This window comes from Oncorhynchus gorbuscha, linkage group LG16 (genome assembly GCF_021184085.1).
Source record: "Oncorhynchus gorbuscha isolate QuinsamMale2020 ecotype Even-year linkage group LG16, OgorEven_v1.0, whole genome shotgun sequence".
NCBI lineage: Eukaryota > Metazoa > Chordata > Actinopteri > Salmoniformes > Salmonidae > Oncorhynchus > Oncorhynchus gorbuscha.
The window spans coordinates 89,062,547-89,090,147 of NC_060188.1; the positions used below are offsets into that span (position 1 = coordinate 89,062,547).

General features: G+C 47.5%; 1 protein-coding gene across 9 annotated transcripts in view; it reads left to right on the plus strand.

The window, feature by feature from the left end:
* The window catches only part of sema4d (sema domain, immunoglobulin domain (Ig), transmembrane domain (TM) and short cytoplasmic domain, (semaphorin) 4D), an 88,974-nt gene that overhangs the window by 58,358 nt on the left and 3,015 nt on the right, over positions 1 to 27,601 (plus strand). For 8 of the 9 annotated variants that reach the window (XM_046305123.1, XM_046305126.1, XM_046305129.1 and 5 more), the window contains 14 exons: positions 1,324 to 1,469; positions 1,560 to 1,622; positions 1,780 to 1,878; positions 2,376 to 2,469; positions 2,852 to 2,968; positions 4,775 to 4,926; positions 10,844 to 11,019; positions 14,295 to 14,451; positions 14,624 to 14,846; positions 15,075 to 15,190; positions 21,005 to 21,177; positions 21,343 to 21,389; positions 21,650 to 22,033; positions 26,365 to 26,562. In XM_046305123.1, the coding sequence (XP_046161079.1) occupies positions 1,324 to 1,469; positions 1,560 to 1,622; positions 1,780 to 1,878; positions 2,376 to 2,469; positions 2,852 to 2,968; positions 4,775 to 4,926; positions 10,844 to 11,019; positions 14,295 to 14,451; positions 14,624 to 14,846; positions 15,075 to 15,190; positions 21,005 to 21,177; positions 21,343 to 21,389; positions 21,650 to 22,033; positions 26,365 to 26,562 (2,145 nt within the window). The remainder of the gene's footprint in view (positions 1 to 1,323; positions 1,470 to 1,559; positions 1,623 to 1,779; positions 1,879 to 2,375; positions 2,470 to 2,851; positions 2,969 to 4,774; positions 4,927 to 10,843; positions 11,020 to 14,294; positions 14,452 to 14,623; positions 14,847 to 15,074; positions 15,191 to 21,004; positions 21,178 to 21,342; positions 21,390 to 21,649; positions 22,034 to 26,364; positions 26,563 to 27,601) is intronic. The other variant, XM_046305130.1, reaches the window with a different exon arrangement.

Below are 27,601 nucleotides of genomic sequence, written 5' to 3' on the forward strand. Positions count from 1 at the left end.
ATGACGTGGCTATATATACAGGTAATGACGTGGCTATATATACAGGTAATGACGTGGCTATATATACAGGTAATGACGTGGCTATATATACAGGTAATGACGTGGCTATATATACAGGTAATGACGTGGCTATATATACAGGTAATGACGTGGCTATATATACAGGTAATGACGTGGCTATATATACAGGTAATGACGTGGCTATATATACAGGTAATGACGTGGCTATATATACAGGTAATGACGTGGCTATATATACAGGTAATGACGTGGCTATATATACAGGTAATGACGTGGCTATATATACAGGTAATGACGTGGCTATATATACAGGTAATGACGTGGCTATATATACAGGTAATGACGTGGCTATATATACAGGTAATGACGTGGCTATATATACAGGTAATACCGTGGCTATATATACAGGTAATACCGTGGCCAGGTAATGACGTGGCTATATATACAGGGAGTGCCAGGTAATGACGTGGCTATATACAGGGAGTGCCAGGTAATGACGTGGCTATATATACAGGGAGTGCCAGGTAATGACGTGGCTATATATACACAGGTAATGACGTGGCTATATATACACAGGTAATGACGTGGCTATATATACACAGGTGATGCAGCCAGTCAAGATGCTCTCGATGATGCAGCTGTATAACATTTTGAGGATCTGCCCATGATAAATCTTTCCAGCCTCTTCAAGGGGAAGAGGTGCTGTCGTTCCCTCTTCACTAATGTGTCGTTGTTTGGATCATGGTAGATCTATAGTGATGGGGACACCGAGGAACTTGAAGCTCTTGAATAACTATGTCATGGCTCAATGCAATACATTGATACTCACTCCGAACAAAATGGATCCCTTCCCTCCAGCCAGTCAGTGTTGTCTTTCAGCGTCTGAGAGAGGGTTTCTGCCCGGACAGGTGGCTGGAAACCTGTGCCCTCTCTCACCTGTTGTCAGCGCTGCCAGACACTCTACCTAATGCAAACTACTGCCAGCTTCCCCATCAATCACCACACTCACACAAAGCATTCTGAGGAGCCATTCGTGATAGGCACTCGCAGAGATGCACAAAGGAGACTGGTTTATATCCCCTAAACATATCTAGACTGGACTGGCCCATTATTATGTCTGAGAGGAACACTAGACCTATTCATCCTGCACTGTGGACATTGTAGATAAGCAATAAGGAAATCATGAGTTGCTTTTTTTCAGTAACTTTGGGTAATTGCTTGACTTGACTTTTAACCTAGACTCAGTCATGGGTGTTGGCATTGGACAATGTTTTAAAATCTGTGTGTCTTGTTTATCAACAGAGCTCAAGTTGGTGGAGTTTTCTGAGCCCGGCATCTTCAACTATTCCACTCTGTTGTTGAGTGAGGATAAGGATGTGCTGTACGTGGGAGCGAGGGAGGCCATCTTTGAACTCCGCATGACCAATGTGTCAATCAAGAACAACAAGGTACGGAAAAAGGTTTTATCATTTCAAAAGGTCTCAACTTTACAGTTTGCCTTTTTTAATAATTGTTCTATTTGAATGGTTCCCCTGTAGGTTCAATGGAAGGTCCCGGAAAACCACATGACGATGTGCATCGTAAAAGGAAAATCTAAAGAGGTACATCTGCTTATTCCATCAAACGCCTGACTTCAGATCTGTTGTCAAAGGAAGCCATGGTTCTGCTCTCCAGTATCTCCAGTATCTCCATTTAGTTTTTATTTGGGGTATCTCTGTCAGCCAGGTGTAAATGTGTCTCTTCGATGCGTTTTTACAGACAGACTGTCTAAACTACATCCGGGTGTTACAAGTGTTGGACGACAAGCGACTGTATGTCTGTGGGACACATGCCTTTCAGCCCGTCTGTCACTACCTAGTAAGTGGATTACGTTTGCGTGTTAGTCATTTAGTTGACACTCTCTTAGCCAGAGCGACTTACAGGAGCAATGCCTTGCTCAAGGGAACATCGACCTATACAGTGGGGCAAAACAGTATTTAGTCAGCCACCAATTGTGCAAGTTATCCCACTTAAATTACAGGCCTCTCATCATTTTAAGTGGGAGAACTTGCACAATTGGTGGCTGACTAAATACGTTTTTGCCCCACTGTATATATTTTGGCACCTGGTCAATCCAGGGATTTGAACTAGCAACCTTTCGTCCCAAAGCTCTTAACCGCTAGGCTACCTGCCACCTCTGGATCGCTGGTGACAGCCGCCTCTTTATTTTACATTGTATTTTGAGGTAAAAATTAAAGGAATTTAATTGATTTTTTTAGTATCTTTTAATGTCCACACCATGTTGAAGTTCAACTTTTAATTCACAGTAAGTAGTAATCATTACTGTGTAATAATCATAATTGTGCTCTCATCAGTCCCTAAAGGATTTCAGTCTGGAGGGTCCAGCGGAGGACGGGAGAGGGAAATGTTCCTTTGACCCATCTCAGAGCTTCACAACGGTCATGGTTGGTAAGTAGGCCCAGATTACATCGGTGGTAGGCCCAGATTACATCGGGGGTAGGCCCAGATTACATCGGTGGTAGGCCCAGATTACATCGGTGGCAGGCCCAGATTACATCGGTGGCAGGCCCAGATTACATCGGGGGCAGGCCCAGATTACATCGGGGGCAGGCCCAGATTACATCGGGGGCAGGCCCAGATTACATCGGCAGGCCCAGATTACATCAACTGCCTTTTTTTTTGGTACACAGCCCTAAATACATTATTATCCTGATTGTACTATTTTGAGGTATTTAGGCCTGAAAAACAACCGAACCTGGTTTTTAGAGAGAATTTAAATAAAACAAATCTTTATTATACATTTGATGTGTTTTGTTTCCTGTCTTTTTAGATGGAGAACTTTACTCTGGAACGTCATATAATTTCTTAGGAAGTGAGCCGATCATCTCCAGATATTCTCTTTCACAGAGTCTGTTGAGGACAGAGTATTCAACATCTTGGCTGAACGGTAAGATACCTGCTCCTCTCCAAATAAGGAATTGACCGTATCAGTGTTACTACACTTGAACCCTTTACACTCGTACCCGGGTATACGGGTTGAAAATGGCAGATTTGGACACTGATAAGCACCTAAATTGGAATGTAGTGGCTGTACAGTAACATGCAATAAATGAGGTCAGAGTTCAGGCTCTGCACTTCACAGCACTGTATGGGGTTTTGACTGAAATCCATTCAGCACTGCACACAACAAGAGGTTGCCCTCATTCAATAACTTTTGCACATTTTTGGTTGTCTGAGTGAGAGAGAAGTTGTAAATGAAGAGGACTCTGTATTTAGAAAGATGAGACATTGAGGATTATAATAAATACTGCTTTGACGTCATACAAGCAACTCAAAACTTCACATTTCCATGTTAACATAGTGTCCATGTTTATGATCACTGTTTGATATACAGTTAGAAGATGACATGGCGTCAGACCCTGGGTTGTTGTGAACAGAATGAGCCTATTTGTTTGTCTACTGTGAAGACCATTTACCGTTGAACACGCACACCTGATTCGTGACTCGTCTCTATCCACGCCAAGATGACAATCTGACTCTCTGAATTGCCTCGTTGCCTAAAAGATAGTATTTCATAACTTAGCTAGTCATGTTGGCAATAGAACAAGCTTTCAAATGATGCCCATCTGACCCAGATTTAGATTTCTAATGGGTCGTTTTTGGATTGCGTTAAACAACAGTAATTGTGTGAAGGTGGGGACGCGGCGTTGTGTTCCAAACTACTACATGTGTGCTAGTGTCAGTTCCTCGACGACATGGCTAGGAGAGCACAAACGTACAGTTGAAGACTCTTCTTTGAGTCTTAAAAGTGCATTGAAAGCACATTTTGGAGAGTGTGTGTGTGTGTGTGTGTGTGTGTGTGTGTGTGTGTGTGTGTGTGTGTGTGTGTGTGTGTGTGTGTGTGTGTGTGTGTGCGCGCGGCCACTTGGAGACACCAGTTAGTCCTCTCACTCAAAACCTTGTCATTTATTTGGTCTTATGTTGCACCTACCCCACATTTTCCATGAATATTCTGATCATGTTACTGAATGTATCCAGAGTATTTTCAGAGTCTGTTATCCACAAATGCAGCTGAAAGTACAGGAAATGTAAAATGCCCATAAAATCAACATCGTAATGTTGGGATTCAGTTTTGTCAGGTGAACTGTTGTCCTCAACTTTGGTCTAATATTTTTCCCATAATCTCCAAACGGTTCCCTTTTCAATTGCTACCATGGTTATGCATATGCTTTTCATATTTATTCTGTAAGAGACATTTCTGTTTATCCCTGCCCATATAGGCCAATTCCCACGAGTGTAAAGGGTTTTAAGGAGCTTACATCAAAGATCCTCTAAAAAGTAACAGCTGATCAACCTTCAAGTTTTCCTGACTCACAATATACAGAGAAATCTGGAGGCGAAAGAAACGAACACCTGTTTAGGAGAGGTGCTGGCTGAGGGCAGGAGAACACTTGTTTAGGAGAGGTGCTGGCTGAGGGCAGGAGAACACTTGTTTAGGAGAGGTGCTGGCTCGGGAGTAGAACACCTGTTTAGGAGAGGTGCTGGCTGAGGGCAGGAGAACACTTGTTTAGGAGAGGTGCTGCCTGAGGGCAGGAGAACACTTGTTTAGGAGAGGTGCTGGCTAGCGGAGTAGAACACCTGTTTAGGAGAGGTGCTGGCTAGCGGAGTAGAACACCTGTGTGGTTCTCTTTTTCAATATGCAGAGAAACCATTTATTTACCACTAACCATGAATATCTCTCTCGACCCCATAGAGCCCAGTTTTGTTTTTGCTGATGTCATCAGAGAGGGGAAGAACAGTGCAGATGGCGAGGACGATAAGATCTACTACTTCTTCACTGAAGTGTCTGTGGAGTACGAGTTCTTTGGCAAGCTGCTCATCCCCAGGATAGCACGCGTCTGTAAGGTCAGGACACGTCAGCGGAACGGCTAACCATCTGCCACTGGCACTACCATGCCATTCTCTGCCTCATCGTGCTCCCTCTCGCTTCCCTCCCTCTCGCCTCTCTCGCTTCCCTCCCTCTCGCCTCTCTCGCTTCCCTCCCTCTCGCCTCTCTCGCTTCCCTCCCTCTCGCCTCTCTCGCTTCCCTCCCTCTCTCGCCTCCTCCCTCTCCCTCTCGCCTCTCTCGCTTCCCTCCCTCTCGCCTCTCTCGCTTCCCTCCCTCTCGCTCTCCCCTCCCTCCGCCTCTCTCGCTTCCCTCTCCTCTCGCCTCTCTCGCTTCCCTCCCTCTCGCCTCTCTCGCTTCCCTCCCTCTCGCCTCTCTCGCTTCCCTCCTCTCGCCTCTCTCGCTTCCCTCCCTCTCGCCTCTCCTCGCTCTCCCTCCCTCCGCCTCTCGCCTCTCTTCCTCCCTCTCGCCTCTCTCGCGCCTCCCCTCCCTCCCTCCCTCGCCTCTCTCGCTTCCCTCCCTCTCGCCTCTCTCGCTTCCTCGCCTCTCCTTCCCTCCCTCTCCTCTCGCCTCCCTCTCGCCTCCTTCCCTCCTCGCCTCTCTCGCTTCCCTCCCTCTCGCCTCTCTCGCTTCCCTCCCTCTCGCCTCTCTCGCTTCCCTCCCTCTCGCCTCTCTCGCTTCCCTCCCTCTCGCTTCCCTCCCTCTCGCTTCCCTCCCTCTCGCCTCTCTCGCTTCCCTCCCTCTCGCCTCTCTCGCTTCCCTCCCTCTCGCCTCTCTCGCTTCCCTCCCTCTCGCCTCTCTCGCTTCCCCCTCTCCCTCTCTCGCTTCCTCCCTCTCGCCTCTCTCCTCCCTCCCTCTCGCCTCTCTCGCTTCCCTCCCTCTCGCCTCTCTCGCTTCCTCCCTCTCGCCTCTCTCGCTTCCTCCCTCTCGCCTCTCTCGCTTCCCTCCCTCTCGCCTCTCTCGCTTCCTCCCTCCCGCCTCTCTCGCTTCCCCTCCCTCTCGCCTCTCTCGCTTCCCTCCCTCTCGCCTCTCTCGCTTCCCTCCCCTCTCGCCTCTCTCGCTTCCCTCCCTCTCTCGCCTCCCTCCCTCGCCTCTCTCGCTTCCCTCCCTCTCGCCTCTCGCCCCTCCCTCTCGCCTCTCGCTTCCCTCCCTCTCGCCTCTCTCGCTTCCCTCCCTCTCGCCTCTCTCGCTTCCCTCCCTCTCGCCTCTCTCGCTTCCCTCCCTCTCGCCTCTCTCGCTTCCCTCCCTCTCGCCTCTCTCGCTTCCCTCCCTCTCGCCTCTCTCGCTTCCCTCCCTCTCGCCTCTCTCGCTTCCCTCCCTCTCGCCTCTCTCGCCCTCCCTCTCGCCTCTCTCGCTTCCCTCCCTCTCGCCTCTCTCGCTTCCCTCCCTCTCGCCTCTCTCGCTTCCTCCCTCTCGCCTCTCTCGCTTCCCTCCCTCTCGCCTCTCTCGCTTCCCTCCCTCTCGCCTCTCTCGCTTCCCTCCCTCTCGCCTCTCTCGCTTCCCTCCCTCTCGCCTCTCTCGCTTCCCTCCCTCTCGCCTCTCTCGCTTCCCTCCCTCTCGCCTCTCTCGCTTCCCTCCCTCTCGCCTCTCTCGCCTCCCTCTCGCCTCTCTCCTTCCCTCCCTCTCGCCTCTCTCGCTTCCTCCCTCTCGCCTCTCCTTCCCCCTCTCGCCTCTCTCGCTTCCCTCCCTCTCGCCTCTCTCGCTTCCCTCCCTCTCGCCTCTCTCGCTTCCCTCCCTCTCGCCTCTCTCGCTTCCCTCCCTCTCGCCTCTCTCGCTTCCCTCCCTCTCGCCTCTCTCGCTTCCCTCCCTCTCGCCTCTCTCTCGCTTCCCTCCCCCTCTCGCCTCTCTCGCTTCCCTCCCTCTCGCCTCTCTCGCTTCCCTCCCTCTCGCCTCTCTCCTTCCCTCCCTCTCGCCTCTCTCTCGCTTCCCTCCCTCTCTCCCCTCTCTCGCTTCCCTCCCTCTCGCCTCCCCCTCTCGCTTCCCTCCCTCGCCTCGCCTCTCTCGCTTCCCTCCCTCTCGCCTCTCTCTTCCCTCCCTCTCGCCTCTCTCGCTCCCTCTCTCGCTTCCTCCCTCTCGCCTCTCTCCCTCTCGCCTCTCTCCTTCCCCCTCTCGCCTCTCTCGCTTCCCTCCCTCTCGCCTCTCTCGCTTCCCTCCCTCTCGCCTCTCTCGCTTCCCCTCTCTCTCCTCTCTCGCTTCCCTCCCTCTCGCCTCTCTCGCTTCCTCTCCCTCTCGCCTCCCTTCCCTCCCCTCGCCTCTCTCGCTTCCCTCCCTCTCGCCTCTCTCGCCTTCCTCCCCTCCCTCTCGCCTCTCTCGCTTCTCCCTCTCGCTTCCCTCCCTCTCGCCTCTCTCCCTCCCTCTCGCTTCCCTCCCTCTCGCCTCTCTCGCTTCCCTCCCTCTCGCCTCTCTCGCTTCCCTCCCTCTCGCCTCTCTCGCTTCCCTCCCTCCCTCTCTCCTCCCTCTCGCCTCTCCTTCCCTCCCCTCTCGCCCCCCTCTCTCTCTCGCTTCCCTCCCTCTCGCTTCCCTCCCTCTCGCCTCTCTCGCTTCCCTCTCTCGCCTCTCTCGCTTCCCTCCCTCTCGCTCCCTCCCTCTCGCCTCTCTCGCTTCCCTCCCTCTCGCCTCTCGCCCCTCCCTCTCGCCTCTCTCGCTTCCCTCCCTCTCGCCTCTCTCGCTTCCCCCCCCTCTCGCCCCCCCCTCTCTCTCTCGCTTCCCTCGCCTCTCGCCTCTCCTCTCCCTCCCTCTCGCCTCTCTCGCTTCCCTCCCTCTCGCCTCTCTCGCTTCCCTCTCTCTCCCTCTCTCGCTTCCTCCCTCTCTCTCTCTCCCTCCCTCTCGCCTCTCTCGCTTCCCTCCCCCCTCCTCCCTCTCTCGCTTCCCCCTCTCGCCTCTCTCGCTCCTCCCTCTCTCGCCTCCTCTCGCTTCCCTCCCTCTCGCCCTCTCTCCCCCCGCTCGCCTCTCTTCTCTCCTCCCTCTCTCGCTTCCCTCCCTCTCGCCTCTCTCTCCCTCCCTCTCGCCTCTCTCGCCCCTTCCCTACCCCTCTCGCTACCCTCTCTCTCTCTCGCCCTCTCCCTCCCCCTCTCGCCTCTCGCCCGCCTTCTCTCGCCCTTTCCCTACCCCATCTCGCCCCTACCTCGCCTTTCCCGCTTCCCTCCCTTCTCTCCCCCTTTCCCGCCCCTTCCCTCCCGCCTCTCGCCCTACCCCTTTCCCCCCTCTCGCTTCCCTCTCGCCTTTCCCTACCCCCTTTCCCGACCCCTCTCGCCCTTTCCCTACCCCCCCCTCCCCTCTCTCTCCCCCGCTCCCTCTCTACTCTCTCTCCCCCCCTCTCGCCTTTCCCGACCCCTCTCGCCCTTTCCCTACCCCCTTTCCCGACCCCTCTCGCCCTTTCTTTCGCCCTTTCCCGACCCCTTTCCCGACCCCTTTCCCCCCCTCTCGAGCCCTCCCGCCCTTTCCCGACCCCTTTCCCTCCCCTTATCGCCCTTTCCCGCCCCCTTTCCCTCCCCTTATCGTCCTACCCCTTTCCCTACCCCTTATCGCCCTTTCCGACCCCCTTTCCCTACCCCTCTCGCCCTTTCCCGACCCCCTTTCCCTACCCCTCTCGCCCTTTCCCGACCCGTCTCGCCCTTTCCCGACCCCCTTTCCCTACCCCTCTCGCCCTTTCCCGACCCCCTTTCCCTCCCCTTATCGCCCTTTCCCTACCCCTTTCCCTCCCCTTATCGCCCTTTCCCTACCCCTTTCCCCCCTTATCGCCCTTTCCCTACCCCTTTCCCCCCTTATCGCCCTTTCCCTACCCCCTTTCCCGACCCCTCTCGCCCTTTCCCGACCCCCTTCTCCCCCCTCTCTCTCTCGACCCCCTTTCCCGACCCCCTCTTTCCCGACCCCTCTCGCCCTTTCCCGACCCCTCTCGCCCTTTCCCGACCCCTTTCCCTCGACCCCTTTTCCCGATTTCCCGACCCTTTCCCGACCCCTTTCCCGACCCCTTTCCCGACCCCCCTTTCCCGACCCCCTTTCCCGACCCCCTTTCCCGACCCCCTTTCCCGACCCCCTTTCCCGACCCCCTTTCCCGACCCCCTTCCCGACCCCTCTTTCGCCCTTTCCCGACCCCCTCTCGCCCTTTCCCGACCCCTCTCGCCCTTTCCCGACCCCTCTCGCCCTTTCCCGACCCCTCTCGCCCTTTCCCGACCCCTCTCGCCCTTTCCCGACCCCTCTCGCCCTTTCCCGACCCCTCTCGCCCTTTCCCGACCCTTATCGCCCTTTCCCGACCCTTATCGCCCTTTCCCGACCCCTCTCGCCCTTTCCCGACCCCTTTCCCGACCCTTATCGCCCTTTCCCGACCCCTCTCGCCCTTTCCCGACCCCTCTCGCCCTTTCCCCTCCCGACCCTTATCGCCCTTTCCCTCCCCCTTTCCCGGCCCTTATCGCCCTTTCCCGCCCCCTTTCCCGACCCTTATCGCCCTTTCCCTCCCCCTTTCCCGACCCTTATCGCCCTTTCCCTACCCCTTTCCCGACCCTTATCGCCCTTTCCCTACCCCTTTCCCTCCCCTTATCGCCCTTTCCCTCCCCTTATCGCCCTTTCCCTCCCCTTATCGCCCTTTCCCCCCCTCTCGCCTTTCCCTCCCCTCTCGCCTTTCCCTCCCCTCTCGCCCTTTCCCTCCCCCTCTCCCTACCCCTCTCGCCCTTTCCCTCCCCTCTCGCCCTTTCCCTCCCCCTCTCGCCCTTTCCCTCCCCTCTCGCCCTTTCCCTCCCCCTCTCGCCCTTTCCCTCTCGCCCTTTCCCTTTCTCGCCCTTTCCCTCTCGCCCTTTCCCTCTCTCGCCCTTTTTCCCTACCCCTCTCGCCCTTTCCCTACCCCTCTCGCCCTTTCCCTACCCCTCTCGCCCTTTCCCTACCCCTCTCGCCCTTTCCCTCCCCCTCTCGCCCTTTCCCTACCCCCTTTCCCTACCCTCTTTCCCCGACCCCTCGCCCTTTCCCGACCCCTCGCCCTTTCCCGACCCCTCTCGCCCTTTCCCGACCCCTTTCCCTCCCCTTATCGCCCTTTCCCTCCCCTTATCGCCCTTTCCCGACCCCTCTCGCCCTTTCCCGACCCCTTTCCCGACCCCTCTCGCCCTTTCCCGACGCCCTTTCCCTTTCCCTCACCCCTCTCGCCCTTTCCCGACCCCTTTCCCTCCCCTTATCGCCCTTTCCCTCCCCTTATCGCCCTTTCCCTCCCCTTATCGCCCTTTCCCCCGACCCCTCTCGCCCTTTCCCGACCCCTTTCCCGACCCCTCTCGCCCTTTCCCTTTCCCGACGCCCTTTCCCGACCCCTCTCGCCCTTTCCCCCCCTTTCCCCGACCCCTCTCGCCCTTTCCCGACGCCCTTTCCCGACCCCTCTCGCCCTTTCCCGCCCCCGACCCCCTTTCCCTTTCCCGACCCCCCTCTCGCCCTTTCCCGACGCCCTTTCCCGACCCCTCTCGCCCTTTCCCTCGCCCCCTCGCTCTTTCCCTCGCCCCCTCGCTCTTTCCCTCGCCCCCTCGCTCTTTCCCTCGCCCCTCGCTCTTTCCCTCGCCCCTCGCTCTTTCCCTCGCCCCCCCCCTCGCTCTTTCCCTCGCCCCCTCGCTCTTTCCCTCGCCCCCTCGCTCTTTCCCTCGCCCCCTCGCTCTTTCCTCGCCCCCTCGCTCTTTCCTTCGCCCCCTCGCTCTTTCCCTCGCCCCTCGCTCTTTCCCTCGCCCCTCGCTCTTTCCCTCGCCCCCTCGCTCTTTCCTTCGCCCCCTCGCTCTTTCCCTCCCCTTCTCTTTCTTTCCTACTCTTTTGCTTCTTCCTACCACAGTACAGTTTGTTCACTGAGTCCGGTTTCAACTGCCTGTGGGTTCAATTCCTGCAGGGATCAATTAGACACATTCATCCAAATATAATTTATGTATAAGTGTCATATGTTATTATTATATATAAATGTGCCTCATCTCTGTGCAGGGTGATCTGGGGGGCCAACGGACGCTACAGAAGAAATGGACCAGTTTCCTGAAGGCCAAGCTGGTGTGTTCCATGCCAGAGCTCAACTTCGTGTTCAACGTGGTTAATGACGTGTTCATACTGAAGACTGCTGACTGGAGAGAGACTGTCATCTACGGAGTGTTCACATCCCAATGGTGAGTTGGGATTCTCAGTCAGGAAACTGTAACTCAAACTCCGTTTTATTGACATGTTACATTTCCTTCAGAAAGTATTCACTTCTAGACTTCTTCTACATTTTGGTGATGCAGCCTTGAATTCAAAATGGATTCAAAAACCATCTCAATCAACTACACACAACACTCTATAATGACGAAATGAAATGTTTTTTTGATAATGAAATGCTGAAACATCTCATTTGCATAAATATTCAAACCCATAAGTCGTAGAAGCTAAGAGCTTTCCATACCTGGATTGTGGAACATTTGCTCATTTTTTAAATTTTTATTATTCAAGCTCTGTCAAATTGGTTGTTGCTCATTGCTAGGCAAACATGTTCAGGTCTTGCCATAGATTTTCCAGATTTAAGTCAAAACTGTAACTCGGCCACTCAGGAACATTCACTGTCTTTTTGGTAAGTAACTCCAGTGTAGATTTGGTCTTGTGTTTTAGGTTATTGTCCTGCTGAAACGTGAATTCCTCTCCCAGTGTCTGTTGGAAAGCAGACTGAACCAGGTTTTCCTCTAGGATTTTGCCTGTGCTTAGCACTATTCAGTCTATTTTTATCCTGAGAAACACCCCAGTCTTTAACAATTACAAGCTTACCCCTAACATGATACAGCCACCACTATGCTTGAAACTATGGAGAGTGGTACTCCGTAATGTATTGGATTTGCCCCAAACACAACACTTTATAGTCAAGACAAAAAGTGAATTGCTTTGCCACATTCTTTTGCAGTATTACTTTAGTGCCTTGTTGTAAAACAGGATTTATGTTTTGGGAATATTTTTTTATTCTGTACAGGCTTCCTTTTCACTCTGTCAATTAGTTACAACGTTTAACAGCTGTGATGGGAGAAAACAGGATGGATCAACAACAGTGTAGTTCCTCAACAAAACTAACCTGTTTAAAAGTCATGATTGGAATCATGGTGACATTTCCTGAGTGGTTTCAACGGCTGTCCCTAAAAAATATATATAATAATCTTGGTAGACCAAGAGGAGTAGTCAGTTCTTTCGAACAATCGATTGATCTAAATTTATTAACCTGTATTTTTCCATATATAGACACACATCCTATGTTTGAATCAAATCAACTATATGCACTGAGCGTGTCTGATGCTCTAAGTTGTTTGATTAAATAATTAAGATGCATAAATGACTAGAGGGAGTCCTACCGCAAATTTGATTTGTGCCTGGCCAGGCTCAGACTTGCTGCACTGTGGTAAAAAACATGACAGCGAGTGACTGTGTGACGAGCAACCGTTTCTCTCTCCTCCCTGCTGCAGCGACCACCACAGAACATCAACAGTGTTTATCATGCTGTCTGTGTTGCTGAAGCTGTAACATAATTACAGACATTTCTGACTGAGAAGTTTTGTTACAGAAATCCCTCATTTGTTTAAGAAAAACATTCCCTCAACCCCTTTGCTCTCTCTATGTGACACGTATGCATCTCATGCACATGACTGACAGGGTCTGACCTATAGCACATCATAATCACATCAATAAATTGGTTATAACAAACTCTGAACACCGTAACAGCAAAATGGATGCAGAGGACGTGACAAACTGGAGATGGGGGAATGTGTACTGGTTTCTCAGGAAGTAAAGGGGAAGTCAGATGTGTGGAATAAATGTGACTAGTTGTTAAATACTGGAGATGAAGCTTTGTCTGCGTATTATGTTTCCAAACAGATGCTGTTAGATTACAATAAACCTTTTCTGACTGTTTGGAGCAGTTTAAACACTAAATAAATTAAGTGTACCAGAGAGTGTTGTGATGTTTAAAACAAAATTGAGAAGCCTTTATCACAGCAAAGACTAAACAGTCGCATGCATTCGTGAATGTAATTGCCTAAATGGAACGGTTTATTTATTTTTCACGCTAATTATTGAAGTCGCTTAGTTTATTTTAAAATTAAAATGCTTGATTGCAACATGGTCTAGGAAAAAGGCACCAATTCAACAGCGCGCTGTTTCAGAACCGCCCGACAGCAACCGAACAAATGCAGGAGAGGGAGCGCATTAGTTATAAAATAATATTCGCGTTCGTGTTGCACCATTGTTCTTTATCATGTACAGTTTCAGTAACACGTGTCTTAAAGGGGTGGACTGTACCATCCCCATAGCCTCCACAATGGACTAGTCTATTGTTCTTTATCATGTACAGTTTCAGTAACACGTGTCTTAAAGGGGTGGACTGTACCATCCCCATAGCCTCCACAATGGACTAGTCCATTGTTCTTTATCATGTACAGTTTCAGTAACACAAGTCTTAAAGGGGTGGACTGTACCATCCCCATAGCCTCCACAATGGACTAGTCTATTGTTCTTTATCATGTACAGTTTCAGTAACACATGTTTTAAAGGGGTGGACTGTACCATCCCCATAGCCTCCACAATGGACTAGTCCATTGTTCTTTATCATGTACAGTTTCAGTAACACGAGTCTTAAAGGGGTGGACTGTACCATCCACAATGGACTAGTCCACTCATAGGCGGAAATCAGACAGTTGTCTTGTACACCATGAATCATTTTTTTGACAACTGCTCGACTAAAGAAATCTCGATCGACCAAACAATCGACCAGTTGACTAAATTCAGTCAGCCCTTGGAAGGACACCTCTCTCTGTAGTAACTGGGTGTATTGATACACCAAAGTGTAATTATAACTTCATGCTCAAAGGGATATTCAATGTCTGCTTTTTAATTGTTTTTGACCCATCTGCCAATAGGTGCCCTTCTTTGTGAGGCATTGGAAAACATCCCTGATCTTTGTGGTTGAATCTGTGTTTAAAATTCACTGCTCGACTGAGGGACCTTACAGATAATTGTATATGTGTTGGGTACATAGATGAGGTAGTCATTCAAAAATCATGTTAAACACTATCGCACACACACGTTGCATGGACAAAGGGGTTTAACACCTTATACTTACTGACTAAAGGAATTTCAATGTTAATTTTAATTAGTTTGAAAAACATTTTTTTTGACATTCCACTAACATTATGGGGTATTGTATGTAGGCCAATGACAACATACTATTATTTTAAATCCATTTTAAATTCTGGCAGTAACACAACAAAATGTGGAAAAAGTCAAGGGGTGTGAATACTTTCTGAAGGCTGTCATTTTACCACGGTGTTACTAGTGAATAGGTATAGGAGCGACCACATCTCACCGTGGCTGTGGTAACACCCACTTGTGGAAGGGTGTTCTGTGACTTTGTCTTTGTCTCTTTCTTGTCCAGGGGAAACGTAGGCCTGTCTGCAGTGTGTGCCTACGACATGATGGCAGTAGAAAATGTGTTCTCCAAGGGGAAATACATGCAGAAAGCCACAGTGGAACAGTCTCACACCAAGTGGGTGAGGTACAATGGGATCACCCCCACCCCTCGCCCGGGAGCTGTAAGTGTTGCTTGCTGAAATCATCTTCTAAACATGTCTACATCTTTTTCTAAATGTTTTTGTAGTTGTGTTTAATCATACGTTTCCCCTTGGATTGAATTGTCATATTTGGACTGGGTTAGAGCGTTGTATCCTTCATAGCATCATCCCTCTCACTCCTATCCATCTGTAGTGCATCAACAACCACCACCGTCTCCAGAACATCAGCAGCTCTCTCCACCTGCCGGACAAGACCCTGCAGTTTGTTAAGGACCATCCCTTACTGGAAGACCCTGTCCTTCCCATCGGCAACGGGCCCAAACTCATCACCAAGGACGTCAGCTACACCCAGATCGCTGTGGAGAGGGTGCAGGCGCTGGACAACAACGTATATGACGTCATATTTACTGGGACCGGTAGGCGCTAACGGTTCTCAGGGGAGCTGGCTGAGGTTCAGAGGACAGTGTTGTGTGGGAGTTGGGGTCAACTCCATTTTAATTCGGTTAATTAAAATGTTCCTCGTTGTTGTGAAAGGTGTTTGTATTTTAGTGGGATTATGATAAACTCTCAGCTCCTGATTAAGACAAAAGGGACGTCTTTCGGTCCTTGATATGGCGTTGATGTTTCCCCCTCTAACCCTTTAGATAAAGGACTTCTGCATAAATCCGTGGTGTATGACGGGCTGGTCCATACAGTGGAAGAGATTCAGCTTCTCCACAAATCTGAGCCTATCAAGACCTTGCTTCTGTCATCACAAGGGGTAAGTCGAAGAGAAATATGGAAGGAGACTCTCACATCCGTGTCTCACGGAAAGTGAGTTCTCCTCTCCTGTGATAACACTAAAACGGAGGAAGACATCGAAACGTCAGTCGCCAGTTCGCATCATGTACAATGGAGTGAAAATAAATACGTCTCTTTCGAGTTCCTTTTCAAAGTTTTTCTTGTTCAGCCATTTCCAATAAAACTAAAGCTATTGAATACCCAAAGACGAGCTAAGCTTTTTCTCAATTTGAGAAGTCTACCTACCCACTAACTTTGGCTCTCGTTTTGGATTCCATGTCCGTGTAAAACTGTTCAACTCGAGAGTAGAAAAAGAGAAGTTACCGACCAGAGACGACAAGTCTGCGCCGATGTTAAAACCACAACTTCTCTGTGAATGAATAATCAGCATTGTTTGCTCTCTACGGGCCGGACTTACACGGCATTTAAGCATTTTTACAGACACTGTAAAAAAAATGTGGTGACTTTGAAGGTGTATGTTAATCTTTAGTGTGTGTGTGTCTGTAACGTCTTGGAATTTGAGGTCACTGTAATTGGCGCGTATCAGACTCAAAAGAAACACGTGGCTTTTCTCTGCAACTTTTCACTACCTTCGCTATTATCAGTAGCATTTCATTCTTATTATTCAAGTTATTACCTATAAATATTAGTCTAGTATACAAATGAAGACTTGTAAACATTGGAGAGGAATTCTGAAAGAATACAGATTTAAACTATTCACACCAAGTCCGTTTGTTTGTTTTTGCCCTCACTTTTCCTAACAATTCACATAACTTCCCCAGCGCTGCTTTAAAAATAGATCTATATATATATAATCTTTTTATTTAACTAAGGAAGTCAGTTAAAGAACAAATTATTATTTACAATGATAAGGCATAAGGCCTCCTGCGCAGACGGGGCCTGGGATTTAAAATGTTTTATAAATACAATATAAATATAGGACAAAACACACATCACAACAAGAGAGACACAACACTACATAAAGAGAGACCTAAGACAACAACATAGCAACACATGACAACAATATGGTAGCAGCACAACATAACAGCATGGCAGCAGCACAACATAACAGCATGGCAGCAGCACAACATAACAGCATGGCAGCAGCACAACATAACAGCATGGCAGCAGCACAACATAACAGCATGGCAGCAGCACAACATAACAGCATGGCAGCAGCACAACATGGCAGCAGCACAACATGGCAGCAGCACAACATGGGCAGCAGCACAACATAACAGCATGGCAGCAGCACAACATAACAGCATGGCAGCAGCACAACATAACAGCATGGCAGCAGCACAACATAACAGCATGGTAGCAGCACAACATAACAGCATGGTAGCAGCACAACATAACAGCATGGTAGCAGCACAACATAACAGCACAACATAACAACATGGTAGCAGCACAACATAACAGCACAACATAACAGCATGGTAGCAGCACAACATAACAGCATGGCAGCAGCACAACATAACAGCATGGCAGCAGCACAACATAACAGCATGGCAGCAGCACAACATAACAGCATGGCAGCAGCACAACATAACAGCATGGCAGCAGCACAACATAACAGCATGGCAGCAGCACAACATAACAGCATGGCAGCAGCACAACATAACAGCATGGCAGCAGCACAACATGGCAGCAGCACAACATAACAGCATGGTAGCAGCACAACATAACAACATAACAACATAACAACATGGCAGCAGCACAACATAACAGCATGGCAGCAGCACAACATAACAGCATGGCAGCGGCACAACATAACAGCATGGCAGCGGCACAACATAACAACATGGTAGCAGCACAACATGGTAACAGCACAACACAACAACATGGTAGCAGCACAACATGGTAGCAGCACAACACAACAACATGGTAGCAGCACAACATAACAACATGGCAGCAGCACAACATGGCAGCAGCACATGGTAGCAGCACAACATGGTAGCAGCACAACATAACAACATGGTAGCAGTACAACATAACAACATGGTAGCAGCGCAACATAACAACATGGTAGCAGAGCAACATAACATGGTAGCAGAACAACATAACATGGTAGCAGAACAACATTATTGGGCACAGACAACAGCACAAAGGGCAAGAAGGTAGAGACTACAATACATCACACAAAGCAGCCACAACTGTCAGTAAGAGTGTCCATGATTGAGTCTTCGAATGCTGCTGCGGTCATTCTCTGTGACAATGTGTTGTTCAAAGTGTCTAGAGAGGACGCAGTGATGAGAGAAATCTTTTACTACTTGAGAAACATTATGCTACTGACAATATTAGGATATAGACTATGCATTCTGTAGGATGGATCATGAAAGGAGCTTGGCTACGTTTTCATTCAGTTGCAATCCGAGGAAACACAAAACTGTCACCGGTCATCATTCCTTGCACATATGCTGACATTAAAAATCTTGCCTTCGCTTCAAATCCTTTCTGTAGGACAAAGAAAATCTACATTATAGGATGATGCTAAATCAATGTAGCCTGTCCTATAAATTAACGATGAGCGTTTTAATGGGGATATATAGAGACATCTGTGATAGGCTATATGAAGATAAAATTGACAACCATTAGAAAATAGAAAACCGTCCAATGATCAGCCACTGATACACATTTGAAACCAAGGTTGGTTATGTTATGATTAGATTTTTTTTTGTTACTTATCTCTTGTTGGCTAAGGGCTTGTATAAGTAAGCATTTCACTGTACAGTTGTATGTGACAAATACAAATTTGATTTGGTTATGTTGACACTTCATTTGAGCTTTAACTAAATCTGTGCCACCACTCATTGATGAGGGTCAACTCTGGCAAATGTTGTCTCTGTCTTTTAGGGTTTCCGATAGCAACGGTGGTACTGTAGATTGACTTTAGCTGTCCTATAATTTATATATATATATTTATATATGTCTATACAGCCTTCATCACTGGAATATCACTTCCTTTTCTCTCTAGCTTTTGGACGAGTAGCCTGAAAAATATGAACAAAACAATTTCAACATTTTTACTGAGTTACAGTTCATATAAGGAAATCAGTCAATTGAAATAAATTAATTAGGCCCTAATCTATGGATTTCACATGACTGGGAATATAGATATGCATTTTTAGTACCTTTTTTTTTTTTAAGGTGGATCAGAAAACCAATCAGTATCTGGTGTGACCACCATTTGCCTCATGCAGCGTGACACATCTCCTTCACATAGAGTTGATCAGGCTGTTGATTGTGGGCTGTGGAATGTTGTCCCACTCATCTTCAATGGCTGTGGAATGTTGTCCCACTCCTCTTCAATGGATGTGGAATGTTGTCCCACTCCTCTTCAATGGCTGTGGAATGTTGTCCCACTCCTCTTCAATGGCTGTGGAATGTCGTCCCACTCCTCTTCAATGGCTGTGGAATGTTGTCCCACTCCTCTTCAATGGCTGTGGAATGTTGTCCCACTCCTCTTCAATGGCTGTGCGAAGTCGCTGGATATTAGCGGGAAATGGAACACACTGTCGTACAAGTCGATCCAGAGCATCCCAAACATTTGTATTCTCTTTTTTTATATTTTTATGTAACTAGGCAAGTCAGTTACGAACAAATTCTTATTTTCAATGACGGCCTAGGAACAGTGGGTTAACTGCCTGTTCAGGGGCAGAACGACAGATTTGTACATTGTCAGCTTGGGGGTTTGAACTTGCAACCTTCCGGTTACTAGCTCTAACCACTAAGCTACCCTGCCGCCCCATGCTCAATGGGGGACATGTCTGGTGAGTATTCCGGCCATGGAAGAACTGTGACATCTCCAGCTTCCAGGAATTGTGTACAAAACCTTGTTCATTATCATGCTGAAGCATGAGGTGATGGCGGCGGATGAATGGCACGACAATGGGCCTCAGGATCTCGTCACGGTATCTCTGTGCATTCAAATTGCCATCGTGTTCATTGTCTTTAGCTTATGCTTGCCCATACCATAACCCTACCGCCACCATGGGGCACTCTGTTCACAACGTTGATGTCAGCAAACCGCTCAACCACACGACACCATACACGTGGTCTGAAGTTGTGAGGCCGGTTGGCCGTACTGCCAAATTCTCTAAAACGACGTTGGAGTTGGCTTATGGTAGAGAAATGAACATTCAGTTATCTGGCAACAGCTCTGTTGGACATTCTACATTTTAGACTGACCTTTTATTGTCCCCAGCACAAGGTGCACCTGTGTAATGATCATGCTGTTGAATCAGCTTGTTGATATGCCACACCTGTCAGGTGAATGGATTATCTTGGCGAAGGAGAAATGCTTGCCAACAGGGATGTGCACAAAATTTGAGAGAAATAAGATTTTTGTGTGTATGGAACATTTCTGGGCTCTTTTTATTTCAGCTCATGATACGTGGGACCAACACTTTACATGTTGCGTTTCTATTTTTGTTCAGTGCATAGAGTTTAAAACTAATAGGCCTAGGTCTATTCAAGGAGAGAAGCATCGATCGATCCTCTTGCTTGCTAAATGGCTATAAAATAGGCGACAGTACAACGTTGGCAATGAACTGGCATAGGGGTTTGAATGGCGAGAGTGACATGTAGCCTAGCTCTGGTGTAATGTGTTTACATTGGATAAATTGATGCACTGATGCATTGCAAACGTTTTAAAAAACAGACAAATGAATTCACACAAGGTGAATTGTGCAGCCGGTCAGTGGCAGTGTCCCAGATAACAATTCAATTGGTCAACAACTTATTATCGAATGAAGAAAATATGTTACGAAAAAATTATAAAGTTTGTGGCAGAACGATATTTTGCAACTGGTGTGAACAGATGTGCTCGTATAGATTTATTTTTTTCTTACTAATTATTTGATTTGAAAATAACAGACTTGGTGAGAAAGGGCCTTTACTGGAAATGTGTCATTTAAAAATCATGACGGGAGCGTTTGATTTGTATTAGAGAGATCGAGTCCAGACAGGCTACCTTAGGAAACTTTCTGAATGGACATAAGCCTATAGAGAGAATCAGCGGACTCAGACTCACACAGACTCACACAGACTCATCAAAGAAACCAGCGTATGTCAGACTCAAGCAAATATACATTTTTTCATGGAAACGTTTTTAAAAATCTAGGCCTACTTTAAGCAGTATGTAAGATAATGAATTGACAAGGAAAGGATGAAGGTGAGAGACCGCTATGCGGAATGAAGTTGAAATTTAACAATGTTAAAATGGAAACAAATAAACGCAACATGTTCATAGCATATTTATCAGCGTTGATTAGTCTATAAATGACAAAAAAGATTCCTTGTCGAATTATTCCATGCCAGGTTGGAGATTGGCGCATTATAGGCCTCAGAGCCAGAACAACCATGTTGACTGCTGTTGAATAATTAACGAATAGTCACACTATTAAAAGGTTTTTTTTAATTGTATTTTATTTACTAGCAAGCAATGAAAACGTGCCTTGTATAAAAGGAAGTACACGTATATAAAATGTACTGAAGTGCCATAGCCTATAGGCCAGCGCTTAGACAGCCCCACTCAACTAGCGGATTAGTTGCTGGACCGTAAAACAACAATTGGAAAGAAGATATCGACGGACTAAGTTATAATCATTAGTAAACACTCCCGCTATTAGGTGAAGTTTATCAACATGAAAATGCACTTAATTATTAAATAAGTACCCCAAAATGAATGTAGGCCTATTCTAAATGTATTTGATAGTTATTTTATTTTCATGTCTGTTTTACATGGTATTCAGCTACCATCATAGACCTTTGTGTGTGGCTGTGTTGACAGACGAGGTCCCTGTACGCTGGCTCGGACTCGGGCGTGGTGCAGTCTCCTACTGCGTTCTGTGACAAGTACCCATCCTGTTCAGACTGTATCTTGACCCGGGACCCTTACTGTGCCTGGGACCCAGACTCTTCCACCTGTGTCAACATCTTCCACACCCAGGGCCTCACACACCGGTAACACTTCTTTTATAATGGCATTAGGATTAGCAGCACAATGCAAAACCTACGTGTTTTTATTGCCTCGGTGTAACCCAGTCCATCCTGTTTCTCCAACGACAAGCCTGAAAGTGTCGAACCTAATGTATGTCTACCTAATGTCAGTTCTGTTTTGTTTTTCAGGAACTTGATCCAGAGCCTTAACGGTGATGCAGACAAGTGTCCCTCAGGTCTGTAACCTCTGCATTTTAACGTGACCCAAGTCTCTGCATACTGACTAGCTATTGGCAGAGAGACGGGCTGCAGTGCTAGAAGTAAACAACTACACTCATTTAGGAATGTCTTTTATATTGCTTTAGTTTGAGTTTAATTGCTATATAAGCATCTTACTTACCAGAGATTTCACATTAAACGCAGCAAGGAAGTTCAGGACAGATCTATTAACACCAGCCATCTCTTCAGAGAGTAAACTCCTCTCCTCTCCTCACAGCGCCAGGGCTCTCCGTGGAGAACTACCAGCGGGTGACAGTTAAACCAGGGAGCTCGGCTGAGCTGCCATGCCTGGTTCAGTCCAACCTGGCCGTGGTGGTCTGGAAGCAGAACAGCAGCACCATGACCGAGGCCTCCAAGTTCCACCTGATGGGTGAGACGGGTCTGCTCATTTACAGCGTGGCCCCAGAGGACCACGGCCTTTACGAGTGCTGGTCACTGGAGTGGGCCCCTGTTGCAGGGAAGAACTTCAGCCGCCTCCTGGCTGGGTATGTCCTAGACCTGGATGTCCCCAGGAGGCCTTCACCACGAGGCCACCCCCCTCAGACCGCCAGCACCCTCAGCTCCGCTCACCCCCACCACCAGTCCACCGCTGCCACTGAAGGTAATAACGGTAACACCGTGAGACCCCTCCCACTAACTTCAGCCCCTCCCAGCTCCACCGCCCTCACCTCACCACCACCCACTCACAGCGCCTCGTCATCACTAACCACGCCCCCCAGCAGCAGCAACACCGCCAGGCTCCAGCCCAAGCTCCTTCCCCCCAGCTCCAGCGCACTCCCGCTCCCAGAGACCCGGGACCCTGCGACAGAGTACCTCCAACACGACAACAGCAGTACTTTCCTCTTCCTCTTCCTCCTGTTCTTCCTCCTCTTCCTGGCTGCCCTGGTCTACAACTGTTACATGCAGTACCTACCGGGGCCGTGTCTTCGTCTTCGTGCGGCTCTGCTGGGAAGCCAGAAGAAGCCCCAACCTGAGTATTTAGCCTGCGAGGCCGGCCTCATGGAGCCAGTCACAGTAGACAAGATGGACGTAAAGGATCAGATCCGCCTGACTCAGAACGGGGTACAGCTCCGAGCCCTGAGGGACACCGGCTATGAGACCGAGCCAGAGTGTAGCAACGGCAAGGTCCCCTCTCGCAGCTACGGGGGAGAAGACAGTCCTTCGAAAGAGAAGCCCTTTGACGTGGACTGTGACTCTCAGCCTATTGAATATGCAGACGCAGATCAAGAAGCATCACCATACTAAAAGATGCACATCTCAGCTTCTCTTTTTACTAGTGCAAGAAATATTAAGGCTTGTTATTTATAGGGGTCTTCTCCCTCGCTGGCTCTCTCCACATAGTGGGCCTATACATACAAACCTGTGTGTTGTACATAAGCTCAGTGCCCATCTCTCTTTCAAAAGGACAGACTGAGGCAGATGACTTCAGTTATTAGGGTCAAGTCACACATCCCACTTGCCTTCAGAGATACTCTTACTCACTCTGGCTAACCCAAGACCAATCAAATGTAGGGCCTACTAACTAAATATTAAAATCATAGCCTAATCTCTGTGCAAACCTGTAACCATCTCGCTCTGCATTTTTCCAGCAAGAAACGCTGATTTTTATTCCAAATTGGAAACATTATTTACCAAATTGGTAAGTTAACTTGTTTTCCAAATTGGAGCCTTTTTTAGTTATTTTTTTGTACAATGCTGGGAGCTTCTTCTAAGGCTGTTAAAACATAACATGGGAGCTTCTTCTAAGGCTGTTAAAACATAACATGGGAGCTTCTTCTAAGGCTGTTAAAACATAACTTGGGAACTTCTGCTTCTAAGGTTGTTAAAACATAACTTGGGAACTTCTTCTAAGGCTGGTAAAACATAACTTGGGAACTTCTTCTAAGGCTGGTAAAACATAACTTGAACTTCTGCTTCTAAGGTTGTTAAAACATAACTTGGGAACTTCTTCTAAGGTTGTTAAAACATAACTTGTTGTATTTTTCTGAATATTCAGTGAATAAGGCTATTTGACGTAGTAGGTCAGCTGCTTTCCATCTCAACTTATAGGACGATCTCCTCTAGAACCTATAGTACCATCTCGTCTAGAACCTATAGTACCATCTCGTCTAGAACCTATAGTACCATCTCGTCTAGAACCTATAGTACCATCTCGTCTAGAACCTATAGTACCATCTCGTCTAGAACCTATAGTACCATCTTCTCTAGGACCATCTCTAGAACCTATAGTACCATCTCCTCTAGAACCTCTAGGATCTCCTCTAGGACAATCTCCTCTAGAACCTCTAGGATCTCCTCTAGGACAATCTCCTCTAGAACCTCTAGGACGATCTGTAAATTCTCAGGGACGGTTTGTTAGTTCGCTCTATGCCTTGTTCTCTGGTGGTGGTTAGGTGGTTAGAAAAAGCTATGTCGATAAACAGACAACCACTGGTGGCCAGTGACTGACTGACGGAAAAGATGTGGTATGACTGATATGAGATCTATAGATATTTATACAACGGGTGGGTCTAATCCTGGACGCTGATTGATTAAAACTGCATTCTAACCGGTGTCTATTCCACAAGTTACCACCGGCTAAAGCTATAGCGTTGAATTGCCTATTTACTCTGTTCAATCCACTGTTTCATCAGCCCAGCCACTATAAAAAGCATCTCGACATAATCTACCATTTCTTTAAGACTAGCAATTGGTTTTCAGTAGTCTGTCTCTGACATTTGCAGCACTGTTTCAGTATTGAAATTCGATCTTCAGCTGTCCCATAGTAATGAATGTGTCGGGATGAGACAGGCAGGCAGCTTTTCTCAGCCAGTCAATCATGAATCAGCGTCATTTTTTATGGATTGTATACAAAGAAATGTAAATAGAAAACAAAACTAAATGAAGTACAGCAAATTTGCAGTCTTTCCAACATCAGTTTGAAGTGATTGTGTAAGCTGTGTTGTTGACTAGCTCCTCAGTGTCCTGACGAGAGAGCACATTTCTATGCCAGGTGAAATCGTGCCTCATTAGCTCATTTTTATGGATGTATCCGGATGTATACAAATACATGTCACTAGAAAACGGCTTAAGCAAATGCAGCTACTTTGTTGTTATTCTGGCTGCACTCTGTGACGTGACTAAGTTAGCCAGCCAGCAAAGGATAAAAACGTTGCCAGGCAATAGAACATTTAGAACGAACGACTGCTGGGTCGCGTCTCTGGCAACCGAACCAATAGAACATTTAGAACGAACGACTGCTGGGTCGCGTCTCTGGCAACCGAACCAATAGAACATTTAGAACGAACGACTGCTGGGTCGCGTCTCTGGCAACCGAACCAATAGAACATTTAGAACGAACGACTGCTGGGTCGCGTCTCTGGCAACCGAACCAATAGAACATTTAGAACGAACGACTGCTGGGTCGCGTCTCTGGCAACCGAACCAATAGAACATTTAGAACGAACGACTGCTGGGTCGCGTCTCTGGCAACCGAACCAATAGAACATTTACAACGAACGACTGCTGGGTCGCGTCTCTGGCAACCGAACCAATAGAACATTTAGAACGAACGACTGCTGGGTCGCGTCTCTGGCAACCGAACCAATAGAACATTTAGAACGAACGACTGCTGGGTCGCGTCTCTGGCAACCGAACCAATAGAACATTTAGAACGAACGACTGCTGGGTCGCGTCTCTGGCAACCGAACCAATAGAACATTTAGAACGAACGACCAGCCGGCTTGGATAGCAACCCTAGATTTGTGTCGGGACTATATTTTGTGGAAGGATGAAATGGTATGAATAAATTCATCAAAATAATGTTTTTAATTAAAATATGTCAATCATTATTTGAATGTGTTGGTAACCCGTTGTATAAAAGTGATAATGACCTCAAGCCGAGGTTCGGAGGATATATTGGCACAGTTTTCGACTTCGTCTCGGGCCTAACAACACCCGTGCCAATATATCCTCCGAACACCGGTTTGAGGGCATTATCACTTAAATCTAGTCTCATTCCTTACATGTTTGACAAGGACAATTTTAAAGATTAAGCCTATGAGGCATCATCAGCTGTTTTTATGAAAGGAGGACTTGGTTTTGGTAATCATCCCGTTTTATGAAAAGAGGACGTGGTTTTGGTAAAAATCCCGTTTTATGAAAGGAGGACGTGGTTTTGGTAATCACCTGTTTTATGAAAGGAGGACTTGGTTTTGGTAATCACCTGTTTCATGAAAGGAGGACGTGGTTTTGGTAATCCTGTTTGAATACGGCGGCAGAAGAAAGCAAAATGCTGAAATGAGTGAACGTGACTCACTAGATGACGACGACGGGAAATGCTGGACACTCAAACCACTGCTGTCTGAAGAGCACAGACCTCTCCAGAGCTACACGGCTCTATTCTAACTCTGTCTCTAGTCATCTCCTGTGAATCCACAATTCCAATGGTACGAAGACACGTGAACTATGGGGTCATAGTTACTAGACATGAGCTTCCTCCATATTAACCTGTGTTGGTTAGTTTTCCCCACTGGTCATGTCAATATGTACAGTTTGAGTCCAGATTAAGCTTCTCTAATGTTGAAGCTTTGTAAAATGAAAAGGTGAAATATTATAAAGCATTTCTGTTTTCTTTGTCCTTAGAACATTGGCACTGGAAGTAATCAGATGGTTTTTTTATTGAATGAAGCTTTAAGTTTTACTCTTTTAAAGATGATTATTTAGTAATAACTGTCCGACTTGTATGTTCTCATTTTATTTTAGTGTAGTAACGTTGTTTTTGAATTTCTATGGATGTATTGGTTCACAAAGCCTCTTTAATAGTTAGACCTATAGCCTCCCCTCCTGTGTCTGTCTGTTTCACACATTTCTCTTACTGCCTGGCTGTTGTCCTTAGAGAACTCTCCTTTCTCTCCTTCGGCTCTCCCCACCTCCTCCCTCTCTCCCTCACAGCCGCCTCCTCTGCTGTTCCTCCTCTCTCTCCTGTTGACACTTCCTCATCCCTGTCCACCTCGGGAAGTAGTCCCTCTCTCCCTCCTTCCTCCACCTCCTCTGAGGGGTTAGGGGTGTGCCTGCTGCCCCCATCCCTTCAAGACCAGGCTTGGGGGGTTCAGGCTCAGGAGGCCTTCCTGCTCTTCTGTCTGGCCTTGGGTGAGTGGTGCCTGTTGTGACCTATGTGTGTCTCTCTCTCTCACTCCACACCTTGCATGTGGCCTTCTCCCTTCAGATACACATCAACCAACCCCCTACATACCTACCTACCTTTCTACCCTAACCTGGGATGTGTCCACATCCTCAAAACAAGTGTGTTCCTTGAGCCATGCGTTATTCTGACCCCTTTTAAATGTTATAGGTGACGGTACAATAATGTGATGAAAAGTTAGATGTTTTTGTGTTACGGTACAGTAGATCAGCTCACTGAAATATGTATTTGATTGAGCAAGTTGTCTCAAAGATTTTAGTTCCATTTTTATTTTATATATAAACTTGCACCATTTTGTATATTTGTGTTATTGGGAAATCTGAGACAGATATTTAATTTGAAATGAGGCGAGAGGTCTTTATAAGAACAAAAGACTGTTTTTGGTACTTTTTAAGCTCTGTGTCAATTACTGAGTTTCAATACTATCTAGAACTAGAACTTGTGCCTGTACAGTGTATATATTTGTGTATATATGGAATATACTTTTTGAAGATGTTCGTATATCCATAGGCATTCTGGGGCTACTGTTCGTATGGGGTTTTTTAATACATCCTAATTTCAAATGTTTTGAACGTTTAGCCTACTGGTTTAACTGTCATAATGCTAACATGTGCAAACGAAGCGAACTAGGTTACTTTTATACACACGGACAGGAAATGTAGGAAGACGAGCTTCTGATTTATTAAAAGTTTTAGTCTTTATGACCTTTTTTGAAAGATTAAACTTGCATACATTGAAAAATGAATTGACTGAATGTGATCTTTTGAAAACGAATGAAAAGGCCATCGGAGAACATTGCACAAGTCATTCACCTCACCACAAATTAAGTTTCCCCTCAATCGCCATTGAATGTTTTTAAAATATGCTGACGCACAACAGGAGTACATCTATTTGGACTCAAATCTGCACACTTGATTCTAGGCAGTATTTAGAATGAAGTGGTTCATGCTAATATATGCTACCATATTAGAATCTGAAAACTGTGCA